This window comes from Neovison vison, chromosome 3 (assembly GCF_020171115.1).
Source record: "Neovison vison isolate M4711 chromosome 3, ASM_NN_V1, whole genome shotgun sequence".
In the NCBI taxonomy this organism is placed as follows: Eukaryota; Metazoa; Chordata; class Mammalia; order Carnivora; family Mustelidae; genus Neogale; species Neogale vison.
Genome location: NC_058093.1, coordinates 180,175,508 through 180,202,808, shown reverse-complemented (window position 1 = coordinate 180,202,808; position 27,301 = coordinate 180,175,508). Strand labels below are relative to the sequence as shown.

Sequence of the window (27,301 nt, the reverse complement as noted above, 5' to 3'; positions counted from 1 at the left end):
TAGGAAAAGTACATTTCCATAATGTGAGGAAACGTTTACGTGGGACGCAAATCTGGCTGACATTGAGGGAAGGGCTGCTTCATTGTGAATGCTGCTTGTGTGGTGCTTGTCAGGGCAATTACTTTCTGCTCAAGTGGCTTGCTTTTTAACATTTTATTATCTTAACAACAAAAAACTCTGGAAGCAATAATTATTTATTATGTTAATTCTTTAGCTTTCTTCCTGAAATTTCTGTAAGACCATTAAAAACTAGCTGTGCCCTTGAAACAAACCATGAGTTTATTAATACTCAACCAATTAAGGGGGAAAAAAGCAAAGTAACAGAACACTCCACACCAGCAATTATTAACTAAGCAGTCAGTTTGCACTTTCTTTGCCACAGATTTTATTCCAGGAAGCACCCTATATAGTCAACTGACTGAAAAATTATGTGAAATGTGTTTACATCATTACAAGGAGACGAGAAAATCTGAAAGAAACAGAAGGAACTTGCCACATCTGTCTAGAAAATGTTCAAGCCCAGGTTATAATGGAAGCCATATTCCTCCCCCCACCAACCCCTCACAAATATGGAAAACCACCTCAGAGCGCTCTCTTAAGCCTGAATGGAAGGCTCCAAAGCCAAAGGCAATTTTATCTTCTCAATTCAATCCCCTTTGCCTGGCATGACCCCATGCACACACTCACACACACACACACATCATACCACCTTCATTCTTATGAGTTAAACACGTACTCCAGTCTATAAACAGGGTCCCCCATTCCAGGACCCTGTTGCCTTATAAAGGTCAGGCCAATTCGCCAACAGCCCCAGACCAAAGGCCACTACACAAAGAACAGCCACCAACGTGGATGAACCAGGGCAGGCCACTGTGACCCAGGAACTGGGTGTGGGGCACCCCACCTCAGGTGGGCTGCCCGGAAACAGGAAACATCCAGAACCAGTGGGCCATTGTAGCTGGAGATGGAGAGAAGCCAGGCCACTAGACTGGTCTATGCCTGTGGCAATAAGGGGCAGGCCCCCCTACCATACAGCCTTCGAGGCAGCAGAAACAGCAGGTCCTACCTGGAAGAGGACGGGAAAGCACTGGTTGACACTCTTGGGACATCTCTATAGACTTCCTGATGGGGCATGTGGGATGGATGACGAGGTGGCGCTTCCCCGAGAGTAGAGAAGGCAATATCACCTACTCCTCTCTTTCCTTATTGTTCTACCTGACTTACCCTTCAAGCCCATGCTGCTTGCACCAACAGGATTACATAAAACTTCAGAAACTGGGGCGCCTGGGTGGCTTCGTGGGTTAAGCCGCTGCCTTCGGCTCAGGTCATGATCTCAGGGTCCTGGGATCGAGTCCCGCATTGGGCTCTCTGCTCAGCAGAGAGCCTGTTTCCTCCTCTCTCTCTCTCTCTGCCTGCCTCTCTGCCTACTTGTCATCTCTCTCTGTCAAATAAAAAAACAAACAAACAAACAAAAAACTTCGGAAACTAATCATAGCCTTTATGTTTCTATTTTCCAGATGACCCTAAAAACCCATGGAACCGTACAATCTAAAACAACAATGAACACAAGATAAAACATTCTTAGCGAGGTGGAGTGGAACTATTAAGAAAGTAAAGATTCTGACTGCTTCGAGGCTTGAGTGGATTTTTATCCTTAATGGTGGATCAGTAGTATTTCTCACTTTGAAGGTGCTAAAACACACAATACAAGGAATCAGTAACTTTAAATCAAACCACAGGCTGCTGAAATTCTTTACTTTCAGTTCCATTATGGTTGCAATAAAAGTTGAGTAAGAAAATGTCAACTTTTGGGGGAAAGGAACACACCAGTAGATATGTATAAGCACTGGGATGCACAGAGCTCCCAGAGGTCAATGTCAATGCCTCCTCCTCCAATCTCCCAGTCCCCACTCCTTGCAGAAGAAAGCAGCTTCCAGGCATGGCTTTTAAAAATCTGTATATTTCAGTCTGTTAGCTTTAGGTTGCAAAATAGACGTGATCCAATTATATTTTCTGACATTGTTTCCCTAAGCACAAGTACCTGTAGCTTGGTGTGTAAATATAAACACAGGCCACCAGAATTAAAATCTAGCTCACCTGAGATCCTTGTTAATTCCTGCTCATTTCTTTTCCTCCAAATGAAGTAAATCCTAACAGATCTAAATAAAAACAAGTTGGCTCTTCTCTCAGTGTCTGTCTGTCTGTCTCTCTGTGTGTGTGTGTCATTATTGATGCTGAAACATAGAGCCAGAAAGCTGTTTTACATGCTTTTGAATACTTCTGAACGTTTAGCTGTGGGTTTTTCAATATGTGTTGTTGTCTTATTTTTTAGGGGGGTGCTCAATTAGAGCAGAGACACACTTGCTAGCCTCCTTCTGCCATCCCTCTCTCCCTCCCTCCCTCCCTCCCTCCGACCACTGGCACGCTGCTTCCCTAAGCTCTCTGATCTAATTCTGCACAAATGCTTAATAAGGTTGTAGAGATTTAATACAATTAGGAGTGTTGCTCACAAATTAACCAATCCATTAACACTCTAGCAAAGAAACAATTCCAGAGGAAAAGCCAGCCAAATGAGGATTAGAAGACAATTGGCTAAGGGTACAATCTGTTTTTTAAAAAAAAATCACACTGTGGTGCATGTGTTTTCACATCTACATTTCCATGTTTTGTGCTTCATACCTTTCAGAGCCAAGAAAAATAGACATAAATCGTGCCATCTGAGAATTTGCCTCTTCTCCTGTCTGGTTTCTAGAAGTGGGGGTGATCAGCACTCTGTCAGTTCATACTCACAAAAATGTCACAGTTTTTTATTGAGTTAAATACACATGGATTCAACTCTTACATAATAACTATTTCATGTCACTTTCATCATAAGATGGATATGTGAACACATAGAAGGAAATCTGGCAAATGCAGAAAAGCTAAAGCAAAAATAACAATAAATCCACTATTCAAAAATAACTACTATTAATATTTTGGCTTGTATTTTATATATTTCCATGAGTTTTTTAATAAAATTTTAAAATCATTAACTAAAAATGCCATTCTCCTATACACATGATTTCATCATCACCTGTTTTGGTACCATAGTACAATATCGTGATCACCTGACATCCTTAAATGTTCTTTGTTATGATTCTTCATGGCTGGATAGCATTCTATTTACCTGAAAATACTGTGACTTAACCCACTCCTTATCGTTGGATATTCAGGTTTTTCCCATTTTTCACTACTGTAGAAAATGCCTTTGTGAATATGCTCGCAGGGGATTTTCTGTCCATGTCCACTTTTTTTCCCTTAGAATAGATTTATCATATTTTAATAAAGCCTCGTCCTTTTAAGATTTTTATTTATTTATTTATTTGAGAGAAAAAGAGCACAAATAGGCAGAGCAGCAGGCAGAGGGAGAGGGTGAAACAGGCTCTCTGCAGAGTGGGGATCCTGATGCGGGGCTCAATCCCAGGACCCTTGGATCATGACCCAAGATGAAGGCAGATGCTTAACCAACTAAGCCACCCAGGTGTCCCAAGCCCCATCCTTTTTTGCATCCCAATGTACCATCTTTCCACACTCTAGGTGTGCACACTCTACGTCAGAGGATCCCTCACTCTGGAAACCATCCCAGGTCAATGGGTCGACCACAGATAACCTACCATCTCACCATCTTGTACAGTCCCACTCAAATCACATTATAAATGTCCTTATATATGAAAATTGCTAAAATGCTTACAAGATGCTGGCATTGTATGGTCTGAAAGAAATTTAAAGGAGAAATTTGACTGAATATTAATAAAGGGATAACTTGCTTCATCATTTTCCTAAGTAGTGCACTGAAAAATATTGGCTGCCTGGCTTTAGAACTCACGGGCAACCTGAGCTCCGGCTCTCTCGGAGGCCTGAACGGTCACTGAACCTGTGCTTCAAGATCCGTGGAATAAGATCATTGCCACCCTCTTCCCTTTTAAGGAACCATGAGAAAGACCACACTGAGCCGACGGGGAAACCTCAGATTATAAAGTGCCTCAGAGACACACCAACCCTTTGAAACATCTCTGCTGTTCTCTGTGCTTCTTGTTGTCCGCTTCCTGGAAACAAGGTGAGTATTCCACTGGAAAGGGCCAATTCTCTGGAAGATTTAGTTACAGAATGGGGAGTGATTTTTTTTTTCTTTTGCAAGATTCTTTCAGGTCAAATGGGTATATTCCATTATTTGGTTTCCAAATGATTATTAATGACTCAAAAACCGAAGTCTTAACATCTCAGTTATTTTTCAGTCATCATGATCTCTTTTGACTTCAGAAGGGGTAGTTGAGGCAGACAGGCACAAAATATCTGTCAAAGTCACAGACAAAGCCAAGACCAGAATTGAGTTATACACCAGAGGTCACCGGCTTGGTTTCTGTCTTTTCGTGTTGGGGGGAGAAGGGAGGCTTAAACAGGCCGAGCAGAGAGGACTTTTTTCTGGCCATGAAAACACTCCACATGACACTATAATGGTGGACAGATGTCACTGTACGTTTGTCCAAACCCGCAGAATGTACAACACTAAGAGGGAACTCTAATGTACACTCTGGATTTTGAGTGGACAACGACGTGTCAGGACAGGATCATCAATTGTGACAAGTGTTCCAAATGGTGGGGGATATTGATAATGAGGGAGACTATGCCTGTGTGGGGGCTGGGACACACGGGAAATCTGTGGTACCTTCCTCTTAATAATTTTGCTGGGAACCTGAAACTGCTCTAAAATAATTAACTTTTTTTTTTTAATGAGGTCTCTATCTGGAAAGAAAAATACTACAGACCCCTAGCCATAGGGACCTGCCCCATCAGTTCCGTGGTTGGTGTAGAAGTCCCAACAGAGCCACGAAGTAGGAGACCTCTGCAGCCACAGGAAAATTAAGGGATGCACAGCACCTACGGAGGAAAGGGCACTGAGTTCCATCCTAGCTTCGGATAGCTTTGCCTTTCCTGTCTGCCCTTTCTCAAGAGACCTCACACCCTACAAAAGGATGGTGCGCCTCTCTTGTGTAAAAACGACCATGGCATCAAAGACACAATGTGAGCTATTGCTCTCAAGGAAGCATTCTTTAATGATTAATCACACACCAGACACTTACTGTGGGGTTTCATGTCTTTCCCTGTCATATCCGTATTTCATTTAAGGGTAAAACAATGTACTAGAGATAGAATCTTTTAGTCCTTGCGGAATGTTATAAAATCAGATTACACGAGTTAACAACCACACATCTTCCTTCCCTTGACCGTAAAGAACTCCTTTCACAGCTGAAGAATTAGTGAAATTATCAAAAGGGTGACATCGGTAAATATTAAATGCAAAAACATTACCTTTAAACGTACCTAAATGTAATAATTCTTTTTTAGCATATAGATTCACACTCAACAACATGACATCAGCTGGGAATAAAAGAACCTTCAAACAGTTGGAAGTGTGTATGTTCCTGACATTGATTCTTTCGAACAGAATTGCAGTGCCTTCCAAAACCTTCAAATTATACAGGAAAAATTCACAAATAAAAATACTTGAGATTTAGTTTAGATTCAGTGTGCCTTTTACAGTGATAGCATTAAAATCCACTTTATCAATCATTCATTTATGAAGTAATTTGTCCAATGAAAGTTAGCCCTCATCTTGTAAAATATTTAATATTTTCTCCCTCGTGTTAATAAAAATGTGCTCTATCAATCTGCTGCTGCCAGTTTCTTCTGAGTGGCATATGCTTCTCTTTTGTTACAGACACAGGAAAAGTTGGATTCTACTATCTTTAGAAACTGATCTAATTATTTTTGAAAGTATGTCCATGATTCCCGTTTAACTATTCCCAGAAGTCAAACACCAGAATTCAATATATACTTTCACATATTTACCAGAGAAACAGCTGCTTTTTCATTATAACCCTCAGTTTCTAGTACCTCAGAATTGTAGGTGCCCATTATATGACATTCCTATAAATTAATGAGAAACAGAATAAATTTTCCATGATTTATAAAACTTATACTTAATATAAAATATAAATAATTCTATTACATCTGCATCATCTTTAACTTGACTAACCAGCTTTTAATAATCTGGTATATCATTTCTTTTCACTATTTTTTAAATTATTTCCTCAAAATGCAAATTAACACTTATTTGAAATTAAAAACTAAGTTAAACCTTTTCTCATAGAAAGTAAAGCTGATGAGACTGACAGGTTTGATGAAGACTGCTATCCTAAGCAAATCATACGATAATTTTTTTCATTCAGTGATTAGCCTAAATCTTCATTTCTAAGGTTTGACAAAAATGTTTATAGATGTATATTTATCTATTTATACACACACACACACATAGATGTATGCAAGGTATATAAATGTACGTAGATATATATTTAAAACATGCATTGGCTGAAGTATATTAAAATCAATATTTTTGTTTTCGCAACAATTTCTGGATATTTCTGTATTTCTGGGTTAAACAAGGTGACTTCAAGTTAAAAGTAACAGGTATAATAAACTTAACAGGCATTGAAGAATCTTGGTTTACGTGATCTGCTTGGATTACCTCCCAGCAATCGAGAAGGTGCATGACTGGACAGCAAAGGCTAAGACTAGTCAGTTTCCAATTTTGGGCTTTGAGCATTTCCAAGAATAAAACTATCAGACTGGTCATTACAAATAATTTCTAATGCTAAAACTCAATATAAATCTTGGCATGTAACTTGAAAAGAATTCAAAGTGGCACTGGTATGACAAAAATTCTCTAGTCCTGTCTACCTATTTTATATGAACAAATTTCTCAACACAGATTTGTAAAAATGAAAAAAGTAACATCCTAAAGTCTATTGGCAGATACATGAACTAATTTTTTTAAAGCCCATCTGATATCTGAAATACTAGTCCCATAAATTTTAATCATGATTCTATTGTATACAAATAATTTGAGTGATAATTCAACTAGATAAAATTTAGCACTTACTGCTTTACAGTCCCATAAAGTTAAAGATAGAATTAAAATCTCAATTTATATACAATTTTGTTGTAGAGAAGTTTGGTAAGTAATCACTGAAAGACTCTCAAGCTTAAACATGTTGTAATAGGATAAGATTCTGTGGGGAAATAAAATGTAAACAGCAGTTCAAGAAGAAAAATTAAGCATGTAAAATTTCTCTCAATTAAATATAAGCTTGTTCATGTATTTTAAAATGGACAATGGAGAGAAGCAAATCGCTTTGGTATTGGATGTTGTTTCTGAAGAATGCCTTTAAGAGATTCTTGCAAGTTTTATCCTAAAATGTCAATATTTACTGTAGAGCATAAAGTCCCTCCTTCCGAATTGTATACATTTACGATACAACATTTCAGATGTGAACTTATCAATGCTCAAGGAAGTGTCCAATTTTTAAAAATTCTTTGACTGGATACACAAGCTAAGTCAGAAGATTAGAAGACTATCTGTCCATGGCCGAAAGATCTTAGAACGTACTAGCACTGGCCGCTCGCTCAGGAAAACCATTTCTCTAGAGCAAGATCGCATAAAGTAGTATCTATCCCTTATTTTGTTCCTGACTCTCACAATTTTGTTGGTTATGTTAAAACATAGTCTCCAGAATGAGTAAACCCATCTGTTGACTCTGATTTGAGACATCCTACAAAATAAAAAGCCCAGCCTAAGTGTCCCAAAAGCTGGCATCCTCCTCTGTTCATTCATCGTGTTATTCAGGGGCCCAATGCCCTTTACAGGTGGGGTATCCAGGCACCTATCCTGGGTCTTGAAACAAAAGCATGTCAAGCTCATGGTGTGTGTAGAGTGCATCTGTGTCTGATACAAAGAACTGGCAGGTGGAGTGGCTTAGTGGCTTCAGGTTCAGGCTGGTCACATTAAAACCTTAGCTTTAGCCATACAGCTTGTCTGAGCTTATTTCCTGGCTTGTAGAGTGGTTAGGGTAGCTTGGGTGGTTATTGATATTAAATCAGGTAATACATATTTAAAAATTACATAGATTTTAAATATTCAATAAGCTTTACTTGTCCCTTTGTTCTATTATAATACTTCTACTCCTAAGGACTTCTGTGCTGATTAGCAACAAAGTAGATATAGCACCAACCAGTGCCTGACACAGACATGGTAGTGGTTACACTTTCACTTACCATTTCTATTTCTATCAATAGTGGCTGTTCTATCTACTGATCTCCTACCCTTCAGAGGAGAAACGGGATGCCAAGGACCTGTCTGTCTCTGATAGTTCCAATACAGTAAGAATGTTGACAGTCCACTGGGATAGGGACACCTATTTAATTCACCACTGTCTTTTAAAACCCAGCTACTATAGGAGATGAAGATGGAGTATGGGAACAAAGAAGAAGAAGAGAAAGCCTAGGACCATGATATCAGGGATGGGGACAAAAGAGAAGCCACATTTTTGATTCCTGAACCTTCCCTAACACCCCAAACTTTTCCAACTTCTGCCAAATTCCCATCCTATACAAACTTATCCTTGAATACAGTAGCAGTTAAGATCTACTGCATGGAGACAGAAGGGGGAAATGCCAAGTCACCAACAACATGACCTCCTAATTAAAAGAAAGAAAGAAAGAAACAAAACAAAACATGAAAAGTCTGTTCCTCTTTCCAATCTCCCAGGCCTCCTCCCTTCTGCATCTGCTCTAAGTAGATGACCACTACCTCAAAAACCCATTTTCAGATGATAACTAGACTTCTTATGACCATTTCATGATGTATATAAATGTTGAATCACTACACACTATACACCTGAAACTAATGAAATATTTTAATCTCCCTTGGTTAGGCATTATCCCATTTCAAGAGGAAAAAAAAAAACCTCAAAATCCTTTGTAAGGTCTCTCCTCTCCCTTCCCTTTGAGCAGTAACCTGACGAGTGCCTGCAGACCTCATCAGTGCCTCCTTTCCACTGGCAAGCTGCAACCCCACATCCTGTGAGCCAACAAGTGGAGCGCCCTCCCTGGAGGATCTGCCTTCCTACAAACTCAGCAGCAAGCTCCCTTGCCAGACCCACCATCCGCTTATCTGTGTGTGCTCCCTGTGAGCCAACCCTCATCTCCTCAGTACCCAGCACACCCTGCCCCCCAGGGCCTCACCACAGAGTTCGCCTGCGAGTCCTCTGCGACAGAAGCTGCAGCCCTTCGCCTCAGCAGGGGGACTCCTCATTTCACCCTCAGACCTCGGCAATGATTTATATATTATTTATGCTTTGGAAACAATATGCCCTGCAAACACCTCTTGACTATTCCTCCAATTATTGAGGATGTCTCACCTCTGTGCACGATTTTAATCTCTAGAACTGAAGCATGAAAGAATAACCTTGGGTCCAGCACGGAAGAAACACTATGCATATCAGAAAGCATCCCAAGAGTGGGGGGAAAAATGCCAACTTGATAGCAATTTCCTGTGTATAAAGAGACAGAGAAGAATTCACCTGGTGCGGGTAGCATTTTCATTTTCACTAAAAGCAGGCCCTGCAGGAGGGAGAATACAGGTCCGTTCTGCAGAACTTCCCAACTCCAGCTGGAGCTCTGAGAAGCCAAGCCAGTGGAGGGTGTGCCTTGGAAAAGGCAGCTCCCTCTGGCCGGGACTTCATGGAAGAGAAAGCAGGTTTTTTTTTCTTTTAATTCTTTCATCTGGTCCTTGCAATCTTTTTAGGCCCTTTAAGTAGTTATTTTAATATCCACTGTATTCTTCTGCCACTTGAGTCACAATGAAGAGACCCGGCCCAAATCACAGGCCACAGGAGAGCAGAAGCAAACATTAGAGCCCCAAAGTCCATTCCAGGGCTCTCTCTCATCCTTAACAATGAACGAATCACCTCATTTTTTTTTTTTTAAAGATTTTATTTATTTATTTGACAGAGAGAAATCACAAGTAGGCAGAGAGGCAGGCAGAGAGAGAGAGAGGGAAGCAGGCTCCCTGCTGAGCAGAGAGCCCGATGCGGGACTCGATCCCAGGACTCTGAGATCATGACCTGAGCCGAAGGCAGCGGCTTAACCCACTGAGCCACCCAGGCACCCCGAATCACCTCATTTTATCTCCAGCTGCTCAGAGATCTTCCCAAACGAAGAGTAAAATAAAATAAATATGCGTCTGTTGACAATGATCATCATTTCTTAAATGATACTGGCGCAAAAAAAAAAACCTAATTCCATATTTTTTTTAAAACACTGTGAAAGATGCTAATATTCTGTTAATATTTACTTATTCTACTTTATTTTGGTATAATTGTCCCTAACGATGTTGTTAAAAAAAAAAAAAAACCTGATTAAAGCAAAGCACATCATTATTGTAAACTATTATAAACCAAACAGTTCTTTCCCATGGTGAAATAAGATAAGACTCAACTCACTAGACTGCTTTCTATCCTTCAGATATGGATTTACTTGCTTCCTTTGTCTTTGTCCAACCCCTAAAGAAAACGCAATTTGTTCTACAGAAGGTAGTTAACATCATCTCCAAAGGCCAGCCCACCTCCACCTGAACAGAAAGTTCTAAAAATAAAGTGTTGCTGACCTTAGTGGCACTTTGCCCCAGAGACCACCAACACATACGGGTAAGAGATTTACAAAGAATTTTACACTTCTCCCCACAACCAAATACCAGATTTTAAACTCAAGAAATTATAAAAACGTAATTCAGAGGATCTGAAACCCCAGAGAAGATAACATTCTGCCATCCTCTGCTGGTGAAAAGATATGGATCATGTCTCTAATCAATTAATTTCATTCAAGTTCCTTAGAAACTAAGTACTTTTCTTTCTAATTTACTATTTCAGAAAGCTGTAAAACGGCAATAGCTAAATAGCACTGCGGGCTAAACCATCTTTACTATTGTTCTTACCTTCAAAATGAGAAATTGTACCAAATCAATTAAGCACACTTGGAAACAATGGCATGTACTTTGGGCCCAAAAGGTGGGAAGAAGAGCCCAGGCTTCGGGCTTAAGAGGCACTGGAGGAACGGAGCACTTCGGGGTCCACCAAGTGCTCTACCTACTCTTTGTACAACATTTAAAAATGTCTTGTGGCAGGAAGGAGCAGCTGGGTAGCGCAGTTGGTTAAGCAACTGCCTTCAGTTCAGGTCATGATTTCGCAGTCCTGGGATCGAGAGCCACATGTGGCTCCCAGCTTCACGGGAAGTCTGCTTCTCCCTCTGACCTTCTCCCCTCTCATGCTCTCTCTCAAATAAGTAAATAAAATCTTCAAAAAAAAAAATGTCTTGGGGCCTCAGTCCCATAAACCATAAATTGACAGTGCTACCATTTTTTACCTTAGAGGATTGCTTTGGTAGTAAATACCACATAAAGGACCCATAGGTAGGTAGCATGTGTTGTTTATATTTCCTTTGCCCCTGCCTTTGGGAAGCCAGAGGAAATAGCAGCAAGTTTACGAGCTAGATTACAAATGGAAGAAAACCCGGGGCTGGGAAAACCACACCTTCTGGGATGTCCAGACAGAAAGGAAACACACAAGCCAATGACTCAAGGTTATTCTGCCGTCATGGGGCTCTAAGAACAATGACAGCAGCTCCTACAGCCCAGGCACTATGTTCTCCGTAGGATGACCAAGGAGGCAGACATCATCCCCTCTTCACAGATCAGGAAACTGGCTCCCTGTGGAATGTGACTTTCACGACTGATAATGACACAGCCAGGATGAGAGCCCAGGCTTAATCGGGTTATAATCACCTTCAGAATACACCCAGAGGTACAACATTGTGTAAAAGTTTCTTTTAATACAGCCCACTATCATATTTGATATGATATCCTTCACATATGGAGGTAAACCTTATGAATCAGAGTGCCACTGAATAACCCTAATTACAGATCAGGAACTGAGCTCACTGAGGTTAAACAGCTTCCCTTTCAGATGACAGTATCAGGGTGGACCCTTGAATACAGGGCTTTCGGTCTTAAATTTCCTTTTCTCATGGTGCCAATGATTTCCCAACTATGTTCTCCAAAGCAGAGGCATCTCAAAACACAGGCACTGGGGCCTGGCAGACCCTACGTCAGGTCTAATTCTCCATCTGTCTTTGTATCCATACTATTTATACTGTGGTCTTAACCCCACCAAGGGGTGAGATCTATTTCCCTACCCTTGTTCTAGGGTGGCTCTGTGGACTGGCTTTGACCAAAAGAACAAGGTGAAAGTGACGACGTTCCCTTCCCAAGCATATCCCTTCCCTTAGCACCCTCTGCAGTCTTTGGAAACTCTGCCTGCTGGAGAAGAAATGAGTACACGGAGGAGAGAGCAGCTGTCCGAGCCAAGGCTCTCCATAGTAGCCTAGAGCCAACCAACCCCAAAATATCAAGAGCCCATCCAAGATCAGCTAAGTAAAAACATACACATAAAGTACGCCAATCCCAGTTTAGATCAGCAGACACATCCCCCCCTTCATAAAACAGAAAAATGGAAAACAGTTTTAAGCCACCAAGTTTTGGGGAGCTTTGTTATACAGCAAAAGCTAACCATCACCCCTTGTTTTCAAACTTGGAGATTTAATCTTCCCACATAAAATCTTGTTTAATCCAAAGATTTTTTTTATGCTTTTTCACCTACGTAAAATTTTACTTAATGATAATATCCCGATGTTTAAAAAAAAAAAACAAGCTGGAGAAGTATTATAGTAGCCTATCATAACCTCCATACCATCTTCCCACTCCTGTGTTCTTCACTTTTAGTGACCTTTGTGTTCTGTGGTGTCATGAGGAAGTAAAAGAAAAGCACACACACACAAGTTGCACTTGGAACACTGACTCAGATGTTAAGATCAGAACTCATTTCTTTTCTGTCGCACCACTCTCTTCAACTGGTCACAGAACCTGTTTCTTTCATGGTGAAAGCTCCATTTCCTCACTCTTGTTCCATATGGTCCATATAGGCAGGCCACATGCCTGGTCTAGTGGGCGGGTCACACAGAGCAGAAGGTTGAAGGGGAAGCAGGTGATATGACCTGTCCAAGCGAGCTCACTAGCAGAAGGGGTGTGTCCCTTTGGGGCACAGGATCTCTCTTCCCACTGGGCTTGGAGCTGGAGGCTTCAGCCTATGACCCCTTAAAGATACCACATAAAGAGGAAAGATGTTTAGAGAAGAAGATTCCAAATCCCAATGGCCATGTTGAGCCACTGGGACCAGCTGTGCCTCCCACCACCTTCTCTGTTCCCAGAGCCAACAAAGACTGTTTGATGAAGGCCAGCCTTGACTGAGGTTTTCCTTTCAAAAAAGTTCTCACTGTGACAGAACACGCTTTTGAATCTGGCTTTCTAACAGCCAACATGAAGAAGAAAACTTGATGGGTTATACAATTCATTATTTCCAACGGAAAAAACTAAGTCCACAGTTCCTGGAACTTAAGATCCAGAAGGAAATCTCCCCAGGCGGCCATTATAAAGATTCTAGATCATGTACTGAAACACCACTCAACGTCCTTCTAACAGACACAGCACTCCATCTGAAATGCTTCTGCATTGAGCACACCTCAATAGAGACGGATGGCATCAAATCAAAGCATAAATCAGGAAAAAGTAGCTCTGCACCTGTGTGTATGGGGAGGGAAGACACATGGTGCCCATCTCCCTGGCTCAGATGACCTGGCTTTGTTAGAAACGGAGACAGATTCTCCTCCCAAAGCTTCCGTCAATTTTCATGGTCAGATTTTATCAGCTACTGTGCGGCCATGGGTTTGAAAATATCATATCCTCTCTGCATGGTACCTCACATATAATTAGTGCTCAGTGCATGGCTATCACTTATAACTATCGATTCTAATCCCCTGAAATAAGGCATAGCTCTGTGGCCACAATTGAGGTAGAAAATCACAGTCTTCAACCTAGTTGCCACAGAGCCGTTGGCGGCCCCTGCGAATGGCAGATACATTCTCAGGTATGGAGGAAAAGGGCTTCGTTTGCGCAGAGGCAGCCTACGGCAAATGTGGGAAGCATCTTAAAATCGCTCAGTCCTCCCCCTTCAACTTCCTTTTAACAAGCAACTTCATGCTCTGTCAGGCACTCTCTTGGATTGGACCCAATGTTCTAGACATTTCTCCCAACCTCACCCATCAAAAAATAACCCATTGATCCGGGTCTCACCCTCTCAACACCACGCTACCTCACAAATTAATATGAACTAAGATGACAAGCCTCATACTCTTCAAGCGATTGGAGAGACCTTGTAGATCCCTGAATCGAATGTCTTCATTTTTACGAGTAAGAAATCTGACATCTAAGGATATGTCAACTTATCAAGGTGACAGCTAGTTGAGGATGTCATATTAAGATGACTTAATGAGCCACCTCTCCCAGACATGACATTTCAACAAGCACCTTTCTTCCTTGGTCAAAATGATGAGCTGGTGGAAATTTCAAGTGCCTTAACAAACTGATATGCCCATTTTGAGGTTTGTGAGTCTTTTAGGAACTACTACAATCAAAATGCCAAGCTTCTGGGCCCCTTATGGGGCCCCGAAGATCAATTATTCTACAGTGTCAATGTTTCAATGAACAGGAGATAAAGGAATAAGTACTGGAAAATATCACTCCCCATGCCATCTTGTCTCATCCTCTTCTACGAATGAGTCATCCCAAAATGCAGCTCAGAGCTGCAAATTTGAAGATCTAAAGTCATCGTGTTCTGATTACCCTGAAATGTTTTTATTCTTTTATTATATCCTAAAAATTCCAGACAAATAGCAAATTTACTAGAGGTCACCAAGTTAAAAGATGGGTACAGAATAGCCAAGTTGCAATAAAATGCCTTGTTTCATAATTCACTGTCTTCTGACACCAGAAAGCCTCTGCTTCATTAAAGAAATACTCTTTGGTCAGTTAATAATTTGGTCTAAAAATCCACATGCTGATCTTTGGATGCTTTCTTAACACTAATCAGAGAAGATGTGGTAAGTTCTCCAAAGGGCATGGTCTCAGAGCCACGGTGACTTTTTTTTAACGAATGGTCTTTCAAAGTTTACAAACATCACGATTATCTGGATGTTTCTTGACCAGCTTCAGTGGCCCATCCCAGAGATTCTGACTTGGCACATCTGTGGGACCAAGACTGTGAGGACTGGAGGCTCACAAGACTGACTTTAAGGCATGTATGAACACACCACCTTCCATGCTACTGACTACTGCAGGCTTTACATGGTATCAATTCTTAGGGGATCATTTTGTGATTTTCAATTATTCTTTCTCTTTTAAAGCATAATATTGGCTATGTATCTATAACATATATATGTGTACAACCACGTCGGCACAAATGTCCCTCCTATAGCTTCCAGACACCACAGGTATCAATGTCTTGGACCCAGAAAGGGGGTCTATTAGCTTGAACCATATGAAACTGTCAATATCGACTCTTTCTGACTTACAACAACAGTGGGTTCACACTGGCTGCAGGACTGGCCAATCCCCTCTCTTCTTCATGCTGAACAGACACAACCCTGTCACCCCAAGAGATCTCCTAACATCAGGGCATCGGTTAGCCTTTACAATAATCTTACAAGGTACTTTTCTAGAAAACAAAACTCAGAAAAAGTAAATAACATACCCAAGGCCAAGAGGCTATTCAGAAGCTTTGTTGCAAAATCAGGAGCGCCTGATCTGCCCCCTGGGGGGCCTCTGCTCTTCTTTCCAAACCCCAGGGAACCTGGAGTTGACGTCAGAGCCTTAACATCCTCCAGCTGTCCAATTCCCTCTGTGACTGGGCAACATCCACTGCCACCAAACCTTCCAAGGGTCAGCAACACAGGACTCTGGATAAGCCTGCACAGTGGCTCCCAGCCCACCTAGCATCCCTGAAAGAAGAGGGAGGGGCTCCCTAAAAAGCCAATGGGATGAACAGTTAACTGATAAAAGATATCAGACAAGAAGCCCCATCACTTATGCACAGGACATAACGCCCATGGATAACTGGGGAGGTTCCACACCCTGTTAAGTAGTCTAGATTTTGAGAGTCAAAGAAGCAGAGAACACAGTTTATGAGGCTGTTGTCAGAGTGACCTCTTCTCATGAAGAATCATCACGTGACCATATACCACACTGAATGAAAAAGAAACTAGAGGGTGCTGGCCCTACTGAAGATGAGCCAGATGTTCATGGGAGAGCATGAGCTCTGTGTAGGGATAGCTAATTTCGTTCTGAATCAGAAATTAACCCAGCAGGGATAATATATATTACTCTCTGTTATGGAACCTTCTTACTGGTGAAGCCATAGTTCTCTTACTTTACCAGTGACTAAAAGCGAATCCCCCTAGAGTCATGATAAACCTACCACATGATAAATTCCATTTTTAGCAAAATTTTGCTTTATAATGTTAACTGATTAGTATGTTTCTATTACACATGATAAAATCACAGGCTTACTTTTATATGTTTAAGTAACAAAAAGTAATGCCTTTTCCTTGAAATTTAGCAGCTGAATATCTACATGCCTATAAATTGCAAAGGGTACCAAGCACAAAACCTACAGCCTGGGCCTATTATTAACATTATTCTAAATGCTTTAAGAAGTCAAACTTGATAGATAGGAAAAAAAAGAAAAAAGAAGTAAGCAGAAGTACTTTGATATTTTTCCTCCCTAAGGGAACTTGACTTCTGTATTCATTCAACAAATATATTATTAAGTAATTAAGACACACTATACATTGCTCAGTAATTTGATTTTTATTTTATATATCATCAGTATTTATTTATTTTCTTTTTTTAGAAAGGGAGGAGGGTGAGGGAAGAAGAGAGGGAGAGAATCTTTTTTTCTCTCTCTCCTTTATGAAATCATTTATTTCAATGTCAAAACAGTTTCAATTCTTTTTATTAGTATTATTTAAATTCAAGTTAGCTAACATACAGTGTGTTATTAGTTTCAGAGGTAGAATTTCATCAGTTGCATATAACACCCAGTGCTCATCACATCACAAGCCCTCCTTACTTCCCATCACCCAGTTACCCCTATCCATCCCACCAATTCCTTCCCCTCCCACAACCCTGTTTATCCCTTATAATGAAGAGTCTCTTATGGTTTGTCTCTTTCTCTGTTTTTATCTTATTTTTTCTTTCCCTTCCTCTATGTTCATCAGCTTTGTTTCTTAAATTCCAAATATGAGTAAGATCATGTGGTATTTGTCTTTCTCTGACTTATTTCACATAGCATAATACCCTCTAGTCCCATCAACATCATGACGAATGGCGAGATTCCATTCTTTTGATGGTTGAGTAATATTCCATTATATATATATAACCTCATCTTTAGCATTGGGGTGCATGTGACCCTTCAAATCACTATGTTTGTCTCCTTTGAATAAATGCCTAGTAGTGCCATATCTGGCTCTATTTTTAACATTGTGGCTCTATTTTTAACACTGTGAGGAACCTCTATACTGTTTTCCAGAGTAGCTGCGCCAGCTGGCATTCCCACCAACAGGCAGGAGGGCTTCTCTTTCTCTGCACTAAGCAGGTTCTGCACCCAGAACAGAGCCCAAAGTGGGGCTTGATCTCCCAACCCTGAGATTATGACCTGCGCCGAAATCAAGTGTTTGGTGCTTAATCAACTGAGCTACCCAGATGCCCCATCAGGTATTTATTGCAAATGGACTGTTTTAGGCCACTTTATACTTTTATATCTAGAGAGTATACAATGAGTCATTTCAAGCATGTGGTTGGGATATGATTTACAGTTGCTCAAAATACTGCAACTGAGAAGAGAGATCAAACAGAACCATCAAACACAGACTGCAAACAGGGTGTGATCCAATTCCCTGCCTCCTGCTGCCAGAAGTCTACCTGTGAACCTGCCCTGGATTCCACAGCAGGAAGCTGGGAGAGGCAGTGGGGCCCCTGACTTCCTGACTTCCGGGGTAATGCAAACTAAAACACATTCTTCTCCTTGTATGCAATAAATCTGCTTTCTGCATATTGAATAGGAACAAGATCAAAATGAATATTCACCCATCTGAAAACAAACCCGTGCTCTATAAGCTTTTATGCTTTGCAGCCCATAAAAAGTAAATGCTTCGCTTCTGCTTAGGCTGTTGTATTCTGAAATAAATCAATCTGTTAAACGGTGGCCTTTTCCTCCAAGGAAGATTCCAAAAACACATCTGTTTTGACAAGTGCCTGACAAGTCTGCTCTTACCCATCTTCTCCCTCCCATGCTGCAGTCACTGTTCTCCTGGCATTCCAGGTCCCAGCCTTCCCCATCAACCCCAGATATAAACGGAGTGACACGGCCTACCATCAGGTCTTCCTCCCTCCCCTTGCTTCCAGCACCGGGGTTTCAGATACAAAGTTTTTAATGACACGTTCATCTTCTGTGTTTTAAGCAGGAAAATTAACGGCATCAGATTTCCACTGCTAATTGTAATGACTTCCTCCTGAACAGTATCCCGAAACTGACAACGCCACAAGAGGAATCTCTTGCAGATGTAAGCACAGTACACCAGCCGCTTCCTACCGATGTCACACACCTGCCTGTGGCTCTTCATCCCACTGCCTTCTCTGGCCTCTTGCCAAAAGGCCTGATCGGGAAGGGCCCAGAGGTCAACATGAACTCTTACTTACTTGGCAGATATATACTACTTCTAGCTCCACTGCTATATATAGAACGGCAGGAACAGACACAGCAAAAAAGAAGAAGGAAAACGAGAAAGATTATCACGGGTAAATTTAAAGTTGCTTTTGGGTCAGTGCTGAACCACAACCACCTAAAATGATGACTAGGGGAACTACCACTCCCACTCAAGAGTTTAACTTTACAGAGAAGAGTCAGAGGCATGGGGAAGTGACTGAAGGTGCACTGAACAGTATGCCTTCCTTCTGCTCTAAGGAAATGAGCACTGGAAGCCTTCGGCAGGTAAGGCTGTGCCTCTCCTGGCTTAGGCAGGTGGGTTTAAGGGTGCAGCTACCCCTAGTGATCAGCTTCGGATGGCAGCAGGAGGCAGGCCAGGCTGCCTCTGTGGGAAGTACTCTGTGACTTGATTCTCTGAAAGTCTGATGACAATGTTTCCCAGATCAATCTGTTCAATAACCTCATGATTGCTTTTATTTACCTGGGGTGTGACATGACAGAGATGGCAATGGCTGTCTTTTGTGAATAACAGAAATACAAGGCTCTATTTTAAGATATGCATCAGCAGTACGCCAAAGCGAGGTATAAAGAAAACCTTTTATTTTCCATCGGGAAGTTGAGTTCATTTCCAAAGGCACAGTTTCACATTTCCACAATAAAATTTCAAATTTCTTGTACATTAATTTCCACTTCTCTCCTAACAATGTCTTTGTTTCTATGGCAGTGGATTTTGAAACTTTTAATCAATACACAGAGCATTGTAACTGTATCATTCTTAACTTTGCCCACTACCACCCCAATGCTCCCCTATAAAAGGGCTTTACAAACAGTAAATATTCAATAAGTGTTTACTTAAAGGCACTATTTTGTAGGCACATTGGGCTATGCACTTATTACAACAAAACAAGTATCTTCTAGACACAATATCCACCCAGAGAGATTTCCAAATGCTAATCATTACTGCAAAATTTAATTAAAACTTTATGTTGTGGTAAGTAAAATTATAGGAAACTTTTTCTATTTAAGTTTTACAACTGGCTGGATCCAATATCTTCCCCAGATAAGACTATTATTTGAAATGTCACACGGGCGGTTTCACCCAACAGGCTGAGAGCTGTAACACAGCCTGTTCATAATTTTGGCTGTGTTCATCAGGAGACTAATAAGTGCACGAATGTAAAGTCTATTTTTACCCCTGGTTCTCTTTCAACTCTTATTAAGGGAGGCTGATCACGCCTGATGAAGATCCCAGTTCTTTCGGAAAAATAGCTCCTGCGAGCATCAGAATGCCCTTGAGACAGACAGCGCCCACAGACAGCGGCCCGTTCCCCCTCTCCCTTCCTGCAGTTTGAGATTCAGTAGGTGGGAGGCAGGGGCAAGTGATGCTCATGCCGCTGGTCCAAAGACACTTTCAGAACTGGTTTTTTAGATCCACATTTCTCAAACCTGGCCACAAACCAAGGTTCCCTGGGGATGCTGTGAGACCCTCCCTGAACCTTCCACTCCAGAATCACCAGGGCTCCTCCCCAGAAATCAACACCAGGAACGGCCACTCCGGGGGATCCTTGGGCATGCTAAATTTTAAGAAGCACAGGTGTGAACACAGCTTGCCATCAACGGGGGCTCAATACCCCCAGGCCCTCCCCAAAGCCACCTAAAGCCACTAAGGAGCAAGATGTCAGCACCAACTACGTGTACATGTGTCTCTTGTTATCTCCCCTTTCCCTTCCATAGGTTCCATCCTTAAGAGCAAAGAGAGTATAAGTGCAGCGACCCTCATCTGCTAGGATCTCCGAACTCACATCACTAATGCCTGAGCATAAAACCCTTTTCTTCTCACGCCTTTTTTCTTTGATTCATCTCACACACTTCCATACCATGGTGGAGGTACTAGAGATTCCCAAGGTTGGTGACTAAAGCTTTCCTGCTTCCCACTCAACCCCAGCCCTCCTTCTTTTTCTCTGCTGAGTTTTTCAGAGCTACAGAGTAAGCTCAGACTTCCTGATGACGAAACTGGCAACCACAGCAGGATTTTAGCAGGATTTTAGGAACCCGAGAAGCTGCATCCTCTTAGGATGGAAGGCTTATATGGTTTTGCATCTTTTTAAGTGTTTCACTAGTGAGTCTGAAACACATTAGTCATTAAGCCTTTTCTCACTTACAAAACAGACTTTTTAATGTGTTATAGTCATAAAGATAATAACAGATATAAAACTTAAGAAAGTTTATGGGAAAGTTGGTTTTTGAAGAGAAGAATCTCAGAATGAAACTGAAGAGCATTGTGTGGTAGCCACCACCCTTAAGAAAAATGTTATACTGCCAAAAAAAAAAAAAAAAAATACGTAACTACTTATTAACATGCCTGACCCCTAGCTGAAAACTGTGTCTTTCGCTATTTAATTGATACACGCTCATTCTAGAAAACTTAATAAATCCTGAAACAAAAACTGAAAGGAATTCAAAACAGTCCCCCTACCAAAGAGACATATAAAGCTTGTCAGTTTCTACAATGTACTATAGTTGCTACAGAACTATCATGGAAAAATTCAAATAAAGCCATCAACTTCTATATAATCGACACAGAAAACTTAAATTCTAAAACCAATTTGTCCAAAACTTAAGGCTATGCTTCTTTCATACATGGTTTATTTAATCTGAAGGCAGAGATCAGATTAGTTATTAAGGAAAGTTCTCTTAGAATTACTCAAGTTATATACACACTTACCCGTATGTCATGATATGTAAGTAACTTCACTTCCAAAAAGCTGCATAATAACCCTTTGGAAACATGAGAGACTAAAACCTGTAATTTTCCAGATCAGAACAATTTCTTATGCTCAAGCAATAAAAACTTCCCTACATACACATAACACTAAAAATGTTATAGTAATTTCTTGGCATATTTCTTTCATGCTCACTGATTTAAATTTGAAGTGTTTTCATCATATGAATTATCAATCTAGTTAAAGCACCATAAAAATGTAAAATTTCATGACTATACTTACTTGGAAAAGAAAAATCGCACTGCTAAATAAATCTATTCCCAATTTTTGTAAAGGGTACTTTAATATTTTGTGTTTTTAAGTAACTTAGACTTAACAGAAAAGTTGCAAAAAATATATAGATTTCAAGCTTTACCCACCTTCCCCTAACATTTACATATGACATAACCCTCATAGAATTTCCAAAATTTAGAAATTAAATACTAGTACAGTACTGCTAGCTAAACTATAAACTTTATTCCAATATTGCCTGCTTTCCACAAATATCTTTAACGTATTTTTTAAATAAATTTTTTCCACAAGAGTCCTAAATTCACAAGGTTATGTTAAGATTTTATTTATTCCAAATACTGTGGAAGAAACAAAGGGCCAAACCTGTTTGTATTTCTATCTCTGCAAATCAAAGTTTGCTTAAGAGAAAACACATCAGATCTATTACAATGTAAAACTAAGCACTTTGTCCTATAATATATATTACAACTCGGCTTTTAAGAAATTGGGTCAAAAAGGAATGACTTGCCAGCTATTCGGCTTTTCACCATAACAAGAGAAATTCAAACAAAAGTAAATGATTTAACTTCCTTGAGTTCGCCTTGATTCCTTTTTAACAAAAGTTAATTTTAATGACCATTAAAAGCCTAGAAGGCAGAAAGTGAGCCTCCAATAAGAATACTGGCATTAAAAATTCCCAGAATATTAACAAATTAGAAATTGCAAAGACAGAGAACAGTTTTTAAAACGAAATGTTTATAGTAAATAAAGTCCAAGTAAACCACAAACTGAATTCTTTCTTTCTTCCAGTAAGTTTAGCACTCTATTTCTGATCTCTGAAATCCAAACTCCCTACAGTCCATCTCCAGAAATGATTAATTAATAACAATATAAATCCCAAGCCCTTCCCAAAGAGGACAGGAGATTGAGAGCACTGCATAAGGGGAAGAGGAAAGTCCCGTGTATATAAATCACAGTCGCACAAAAAAAAAAAGCACCGATCACATAAAATCTCATAATTTAGGCCTTTGGGGGCCTACGGAGAACCCCTTGTGAAAAATGTTCATTTCAAAGTCAGGTAAATGCCAGCCAAGTCTAACTTCCTACAATCATCCCTCTCCCCTCCCTTCTGTGTCAGTTTAATTCAGGTACAATGTGAATGTTGGCAAATAATCGGCATTCACATCAGCATTTTATTCAACCAACTGTGCTTGCCTATTAGATCTAAGACTCCATGCTAAGTGTTCTGCGGGGAACCAAGAAGGAAAAAAAAAAAAAAAAATACTGACTTTGCCTTCAAGGGGCTTACAATCCATCTCCTCTACCCCTAAACTGATTATCACATCAGGTGTGTCAGTGAAAAGTAGCCAATTATTTCCATTTCCAGAAGAATCCTAAAAAGAAATGTGTCAAACTTATAAGAAATAAGAAATCAAAACTTTCCCAACATACACAAAGAAACTGACTTTTCCAAAGCAGTAGGAGCCCCACACCTATAAATCTAAAATGTAAAGTGGAGAGAAAAAAACATAATGCCCAGCAAAATATCTGACTGTTGCACAAACAAAATTTGCCAACTTCAAATATTTACAATTTCAACATTTCAACACAATCTCTCAGATACCGTGCTTCATTCCGCCTTTGCCCCCTAACATACAAGGATAACTCGGAAAGCACACCCCAGTTAATGGAATAATAACAAACAAATAGGATGATATAGTTCCTCCAAAAGAAAATAATATGGCTAAATTTTAGTAAAAGTCTCTTTGGGTTTGACAGTTTACATCAGCCTTCCCAAGGACAGAGGTCAGTACTACCTAATGCTGAAATCCTTTTTAATGACAAAGGAATGATGCTTTAAATAAGCTACATAAATATTTGTTTCTATCCCCTTGCACACAACTTAAAAATCCATCCAAACACTACTTGACAGGCTTAACTTTAAACAAATCCCAGGCAGGGGGTTATGAATCTTAATAAAGAGAAAACCATCACCAAGGCCCGAACTTGGCTTCGAACACTAATGAGTTACAAGTCTCTAAAACTGGTGAGCTGACTACATAATCTGCTCCTAAGAAAGACTGAAGGCCAAAATCTGCATCAATTTTATATCGGACAGCAGTGTACCTGTTTTAAATCCTCTGGAGCACATGCCATTACCAGACAGTTAAGGAAATATTAAACTTAGGGAAAAGGTACTTCTTTATTGAAGTTGACGGTTTGCATTTCACAGTACAGAGCAAACTGCCAACCCCAATCTCATTTTCATCTTTGTGGCCAACTGTGGTCAAGAGTCCTGCAGCTCAGCAACACGCAGGACACAGGCATCTGTGGCTCTGTGTACAGAGGACTCGAAGAAAGTAAAAATATGTTTCCAAACACCAGACAGCCAAATGTCTCCAATGTTTCGAATATGCATTTGACAATGAAAAGCCCCTTCATCTAAATAAATAAATAAATATTTAAAAGGTCCAACTTACTCAATCCTTCCTAATAAGCACAGAAACCTATTTTGCAACCCAAGTTTATGGCCAAATAGTGTGGGCTTTTCCATATTAAAACAAGAAGCCCAGGACCATCGTTATACGTGGACCTTAATGAAACTAATATATGTGAGAAATTGTACAAATGTGCACGCCTCCGCCGTGCATCCACGTTGACAATCAAGAGGTAACCCCTGTAACACGGTGCGGCACTGGGCCCCACGCCGGACCCCCACCCCTGGGGTTTACAGGTCCTCTCGGCGAGGGGCTCCTCCAGGCTCGGCACGCCCCCGCGCCCGCTAGCAGACACACGCGCGCGCACCCACACACATACACACGCTCACACTTGCACGCACAGTCCCTCTCCTTCCCACCTGGGACCCGGGACGGCGAGGCTGGGTTAACAAGTTGCCACTGGCCGCTGCACTCCGCGGGGGACCGAGGGCGGGTATGTGGGGCCCGGAGAGTGCAAGGCCGGGGCCTGGGAGCCTGGACGCTCCCTCCGAGGCTGCCGGGTCCTCCCGCTGGGACCGACGAGGAACGCCCGCCTAGGCTCTTCCGAGCTGTGGCGCGACCATCTGAAAAAGCCGGGGTCACCGGCCCCGAGAGCCTGGGGGCGGCGGCAGGAAGGGCAGGGCGCCGGGAGAACGCCACCACTGGAGCTGCTGCCGGGTCTAGACGATCGCCGCGGGCGCACCCGGGCACCCGCGACCCGGCCTGGCGGCTGCTGCGGGTCATAAAGATCGCGCAGCGCCCACGCTCGGCGGCCCGGGGCTGCGGCGCCGAACTTCAAGCAAAGTTTTCTGCTGTTCCTCTAGGAGCCGGCCGGGGACTCGGAGTGGCAGCGGTCCTCCCCAAGCACGAGCCCAGGCCGCGGAGGGGCGGGGGCGAGACTACGGTCCCGGCTTCGGAGCTAGTGCTCGCGGCTCGCCCGCTCAGGCCGCCCGGGTCGCCTGTGCCCGTCCTCACCGCCGGCCCCTTGCCCAGCGCCGGCTAACGGACAGCAGCTGCGCCGGGCCCGCCGCGCCCCCGCCCCGGACCCGCTGCCCGCCTCGGGCTCTCCAGGCCCGGGAGCTGCCGGCGTCCCGGGCCCTCGCTCCGGCTCTCGCGTCCCCGGCGGCGGCACAAATGGTCCCACCTACCTGAAAACGTCTCCCCTGCCGCAGTTAGCAAAAGTCCGGCCAAAGTCGCCAAGCACGTCCCAAGACTCCTCATGGTGCCGAGTGCGCGCCGGGCCGCTCCCAGGCGGCGCTGGGTGGGCGCGCGAGGGCGGAGGGCAGACGGGAGCTTGGGTTTCCAGGCAGCCAGAGAAAGGTAAACAGCCAAAAACAGAACCGGAGACCCAAAGTGCCAACAGTTGCAGAAGTCCGAACTCCGGCAGCTCCAGGGACCCGGGGAGAGGGTCCTGGGTCCTCCTTCCCTGCCGCCTGCCCCACTCGGCGTCTGGCGCGGCTGTGAGAGGGAGCGGAGGGCGCGCCCGCGGAGCCAAAATCCGCCCTCCGTTCCGGCGCCTGCACCCGCCGCCGCTCTCCTTTCCCTGCTCGGGACCCGAGCCGCCGGCGCCGGCCGTGGCCGTGGCCGTGGCCGTGGCTGTGGCGGTGGGCGCGCGCGTCCTGCCCGCAGCCTCTCCGCCGCCAGCCGCGAGCCAGCCCCGGGGGCGGCGGTGCGCCGGTGGCCGAGCCCGCGCCGGCTCTGCGCGGGGCTCTTGCTCCCCGACTGACTGGCGGTGCCCCGCAGGCCGGCTGAAGGGAGCGCCCACGTCACGGCCGCCCGGCGCCGCCGCGGCCCGCTAGAGGGCGTGAGCGCCCAGCCCCGCCGGCCCGCGCCCCGGCGTTCGGTGGCCGCGGCCGCCTCGGGGAGGGAGCTCGACTAGGGGCAGCCGCCACCACCGCCGCTCGTAAGGCGTCACCCGCGCGGAGAGGAGCAGCGACACCGTATCCACCCTCTCTCTCCCTCCCTCCCTTTCCCAGCCGCGTCTCCTGCTCCGTGCCTGGCTTCCGGGAGGGTGAGGGTGTGAGGGCTGCGCCTCAGCCAGAAGTTTGTCCCGGGTCACGAGCCGCTAGGAGTTTGTGCGAGCGGCTGGCGGGACTCGCGGCCTGCGGGCCCCGCGGGCGCGGCCAAGCAGCTCGGTCCCCGGCGCAGGACCGCGCTATCGCCGAGCAGGGCCCGTTGCGCCCCCGCGTCGCAGGGCCAGCACTTCCCGGCCGCCGCGGAGAAGGCGAGCGGGCAGATCGGGGAGGCTCCGAGGGGCCGCGGACGCAGCGAAGTTGGCAGGCGCCGGGGACGGAGCGGGCGCCCGCGAGCGCCGCGACCCTGCAGCGCGCTAGCCTGCCCGGCTGGCCCCTAGGGACAGACGCGCCCGTCCCCGGGGGCCCCCGCAGTCGCCAGGCTGTCCCGCGTGGGCCGGAGCGAGCCGCGGGCAATGCCCCGAAGGCGGTGATCACGCCGAAACGAGGCTTTGGACTTAAGCGGCGATTTTTGTACGAGGTGCAAAGTGTTAGGGAACCGGAGAGGAGGAGGCGGAGGAGGCGTGGGTAATGAATCAAACCACGTCTTGAAATATTTAATTTACCATTTTGTGCTTGGGATGACTATTTTATTAATTTAAAAGCTTCTGATGCTTCAGTAAGGAGATTCGCTTTATCAAATTACAAAAAGAAAAAAAAAAGTGATTCTTCTATCTCCCTAAGAGTAAGCACACTGAGCCAGCCCCAAACAGCTGGAGACGCCACTCCTAGCTAAGTAAACGCCGTAGAGGGGCTTGGGAAGAGGTGGAATTGGAAACAGAAGTAACTAACGAAAATAACACAGTGTTCCAGCACGGGCAAAGCCACGGGCCAAAAGGCAAACCCACGATGCAGCTGTACCCCAGAGCTCTCCTGCACTGCTTCCACTGAGGGCTTCTAAAGGCCCCCAAAGTACATTGATCCCACGCTGACCTCCCTGTGCCTTCCAAAGAACCCCGGAACCAACTGACAAGTACTTCTAAGGGCAAATTTAGGGGCTAGAGGACTTTAGCATTTGGTGTCCCAACCCCAAACTCCCCTTTCTTCAGGAATTCCACTTAGTGGATCCTTAGGAGAAGTGCTCTTTAGAAGGCTCCATATTAATCATTCACTTCCTAATGATTTTACATCCTCCTACTACGTCTCACAAATATGTACTTGTTGAGCCTTATTTTTAAGCCCAAAATGAACAGTTGATGTATGGAAGAAGGAAGGGAGCCGCATACCTCAAA

General features: G+C 43.4%; 1 protein-coding gene across 9 annotated transcripts in view; it reads right to left on the bottom strand.

Moving 5' to 3' along the window:
* PTPRM (protein tyrosine phosphatase receptor type M) overlaps positions 1 to 25,845 on the bottom strand; it is a 780,862-nt gene extending 755,017 nt beyond the window's left edge. For all 9 annotated transcript variants that reach the window (XM_044243376.1, XM_044243377.1, XM_044243378.1 and 6 more), the window contains exon 1: positions 25,206 to 25,845. In XM_044243376.1, the coding sequence (XP_044099311.1) occupies positions 25,206 to 25,278 (73 nt within the window). In that variant the 5' untranslated portion in view covers positions 25,279 to 25,845. The remainder of the gene's footprint in view (positions 1 to 25,205) is intronic.
* Positions 25,846 to 27,301: the final 1,456 nt, after the last annotated feature.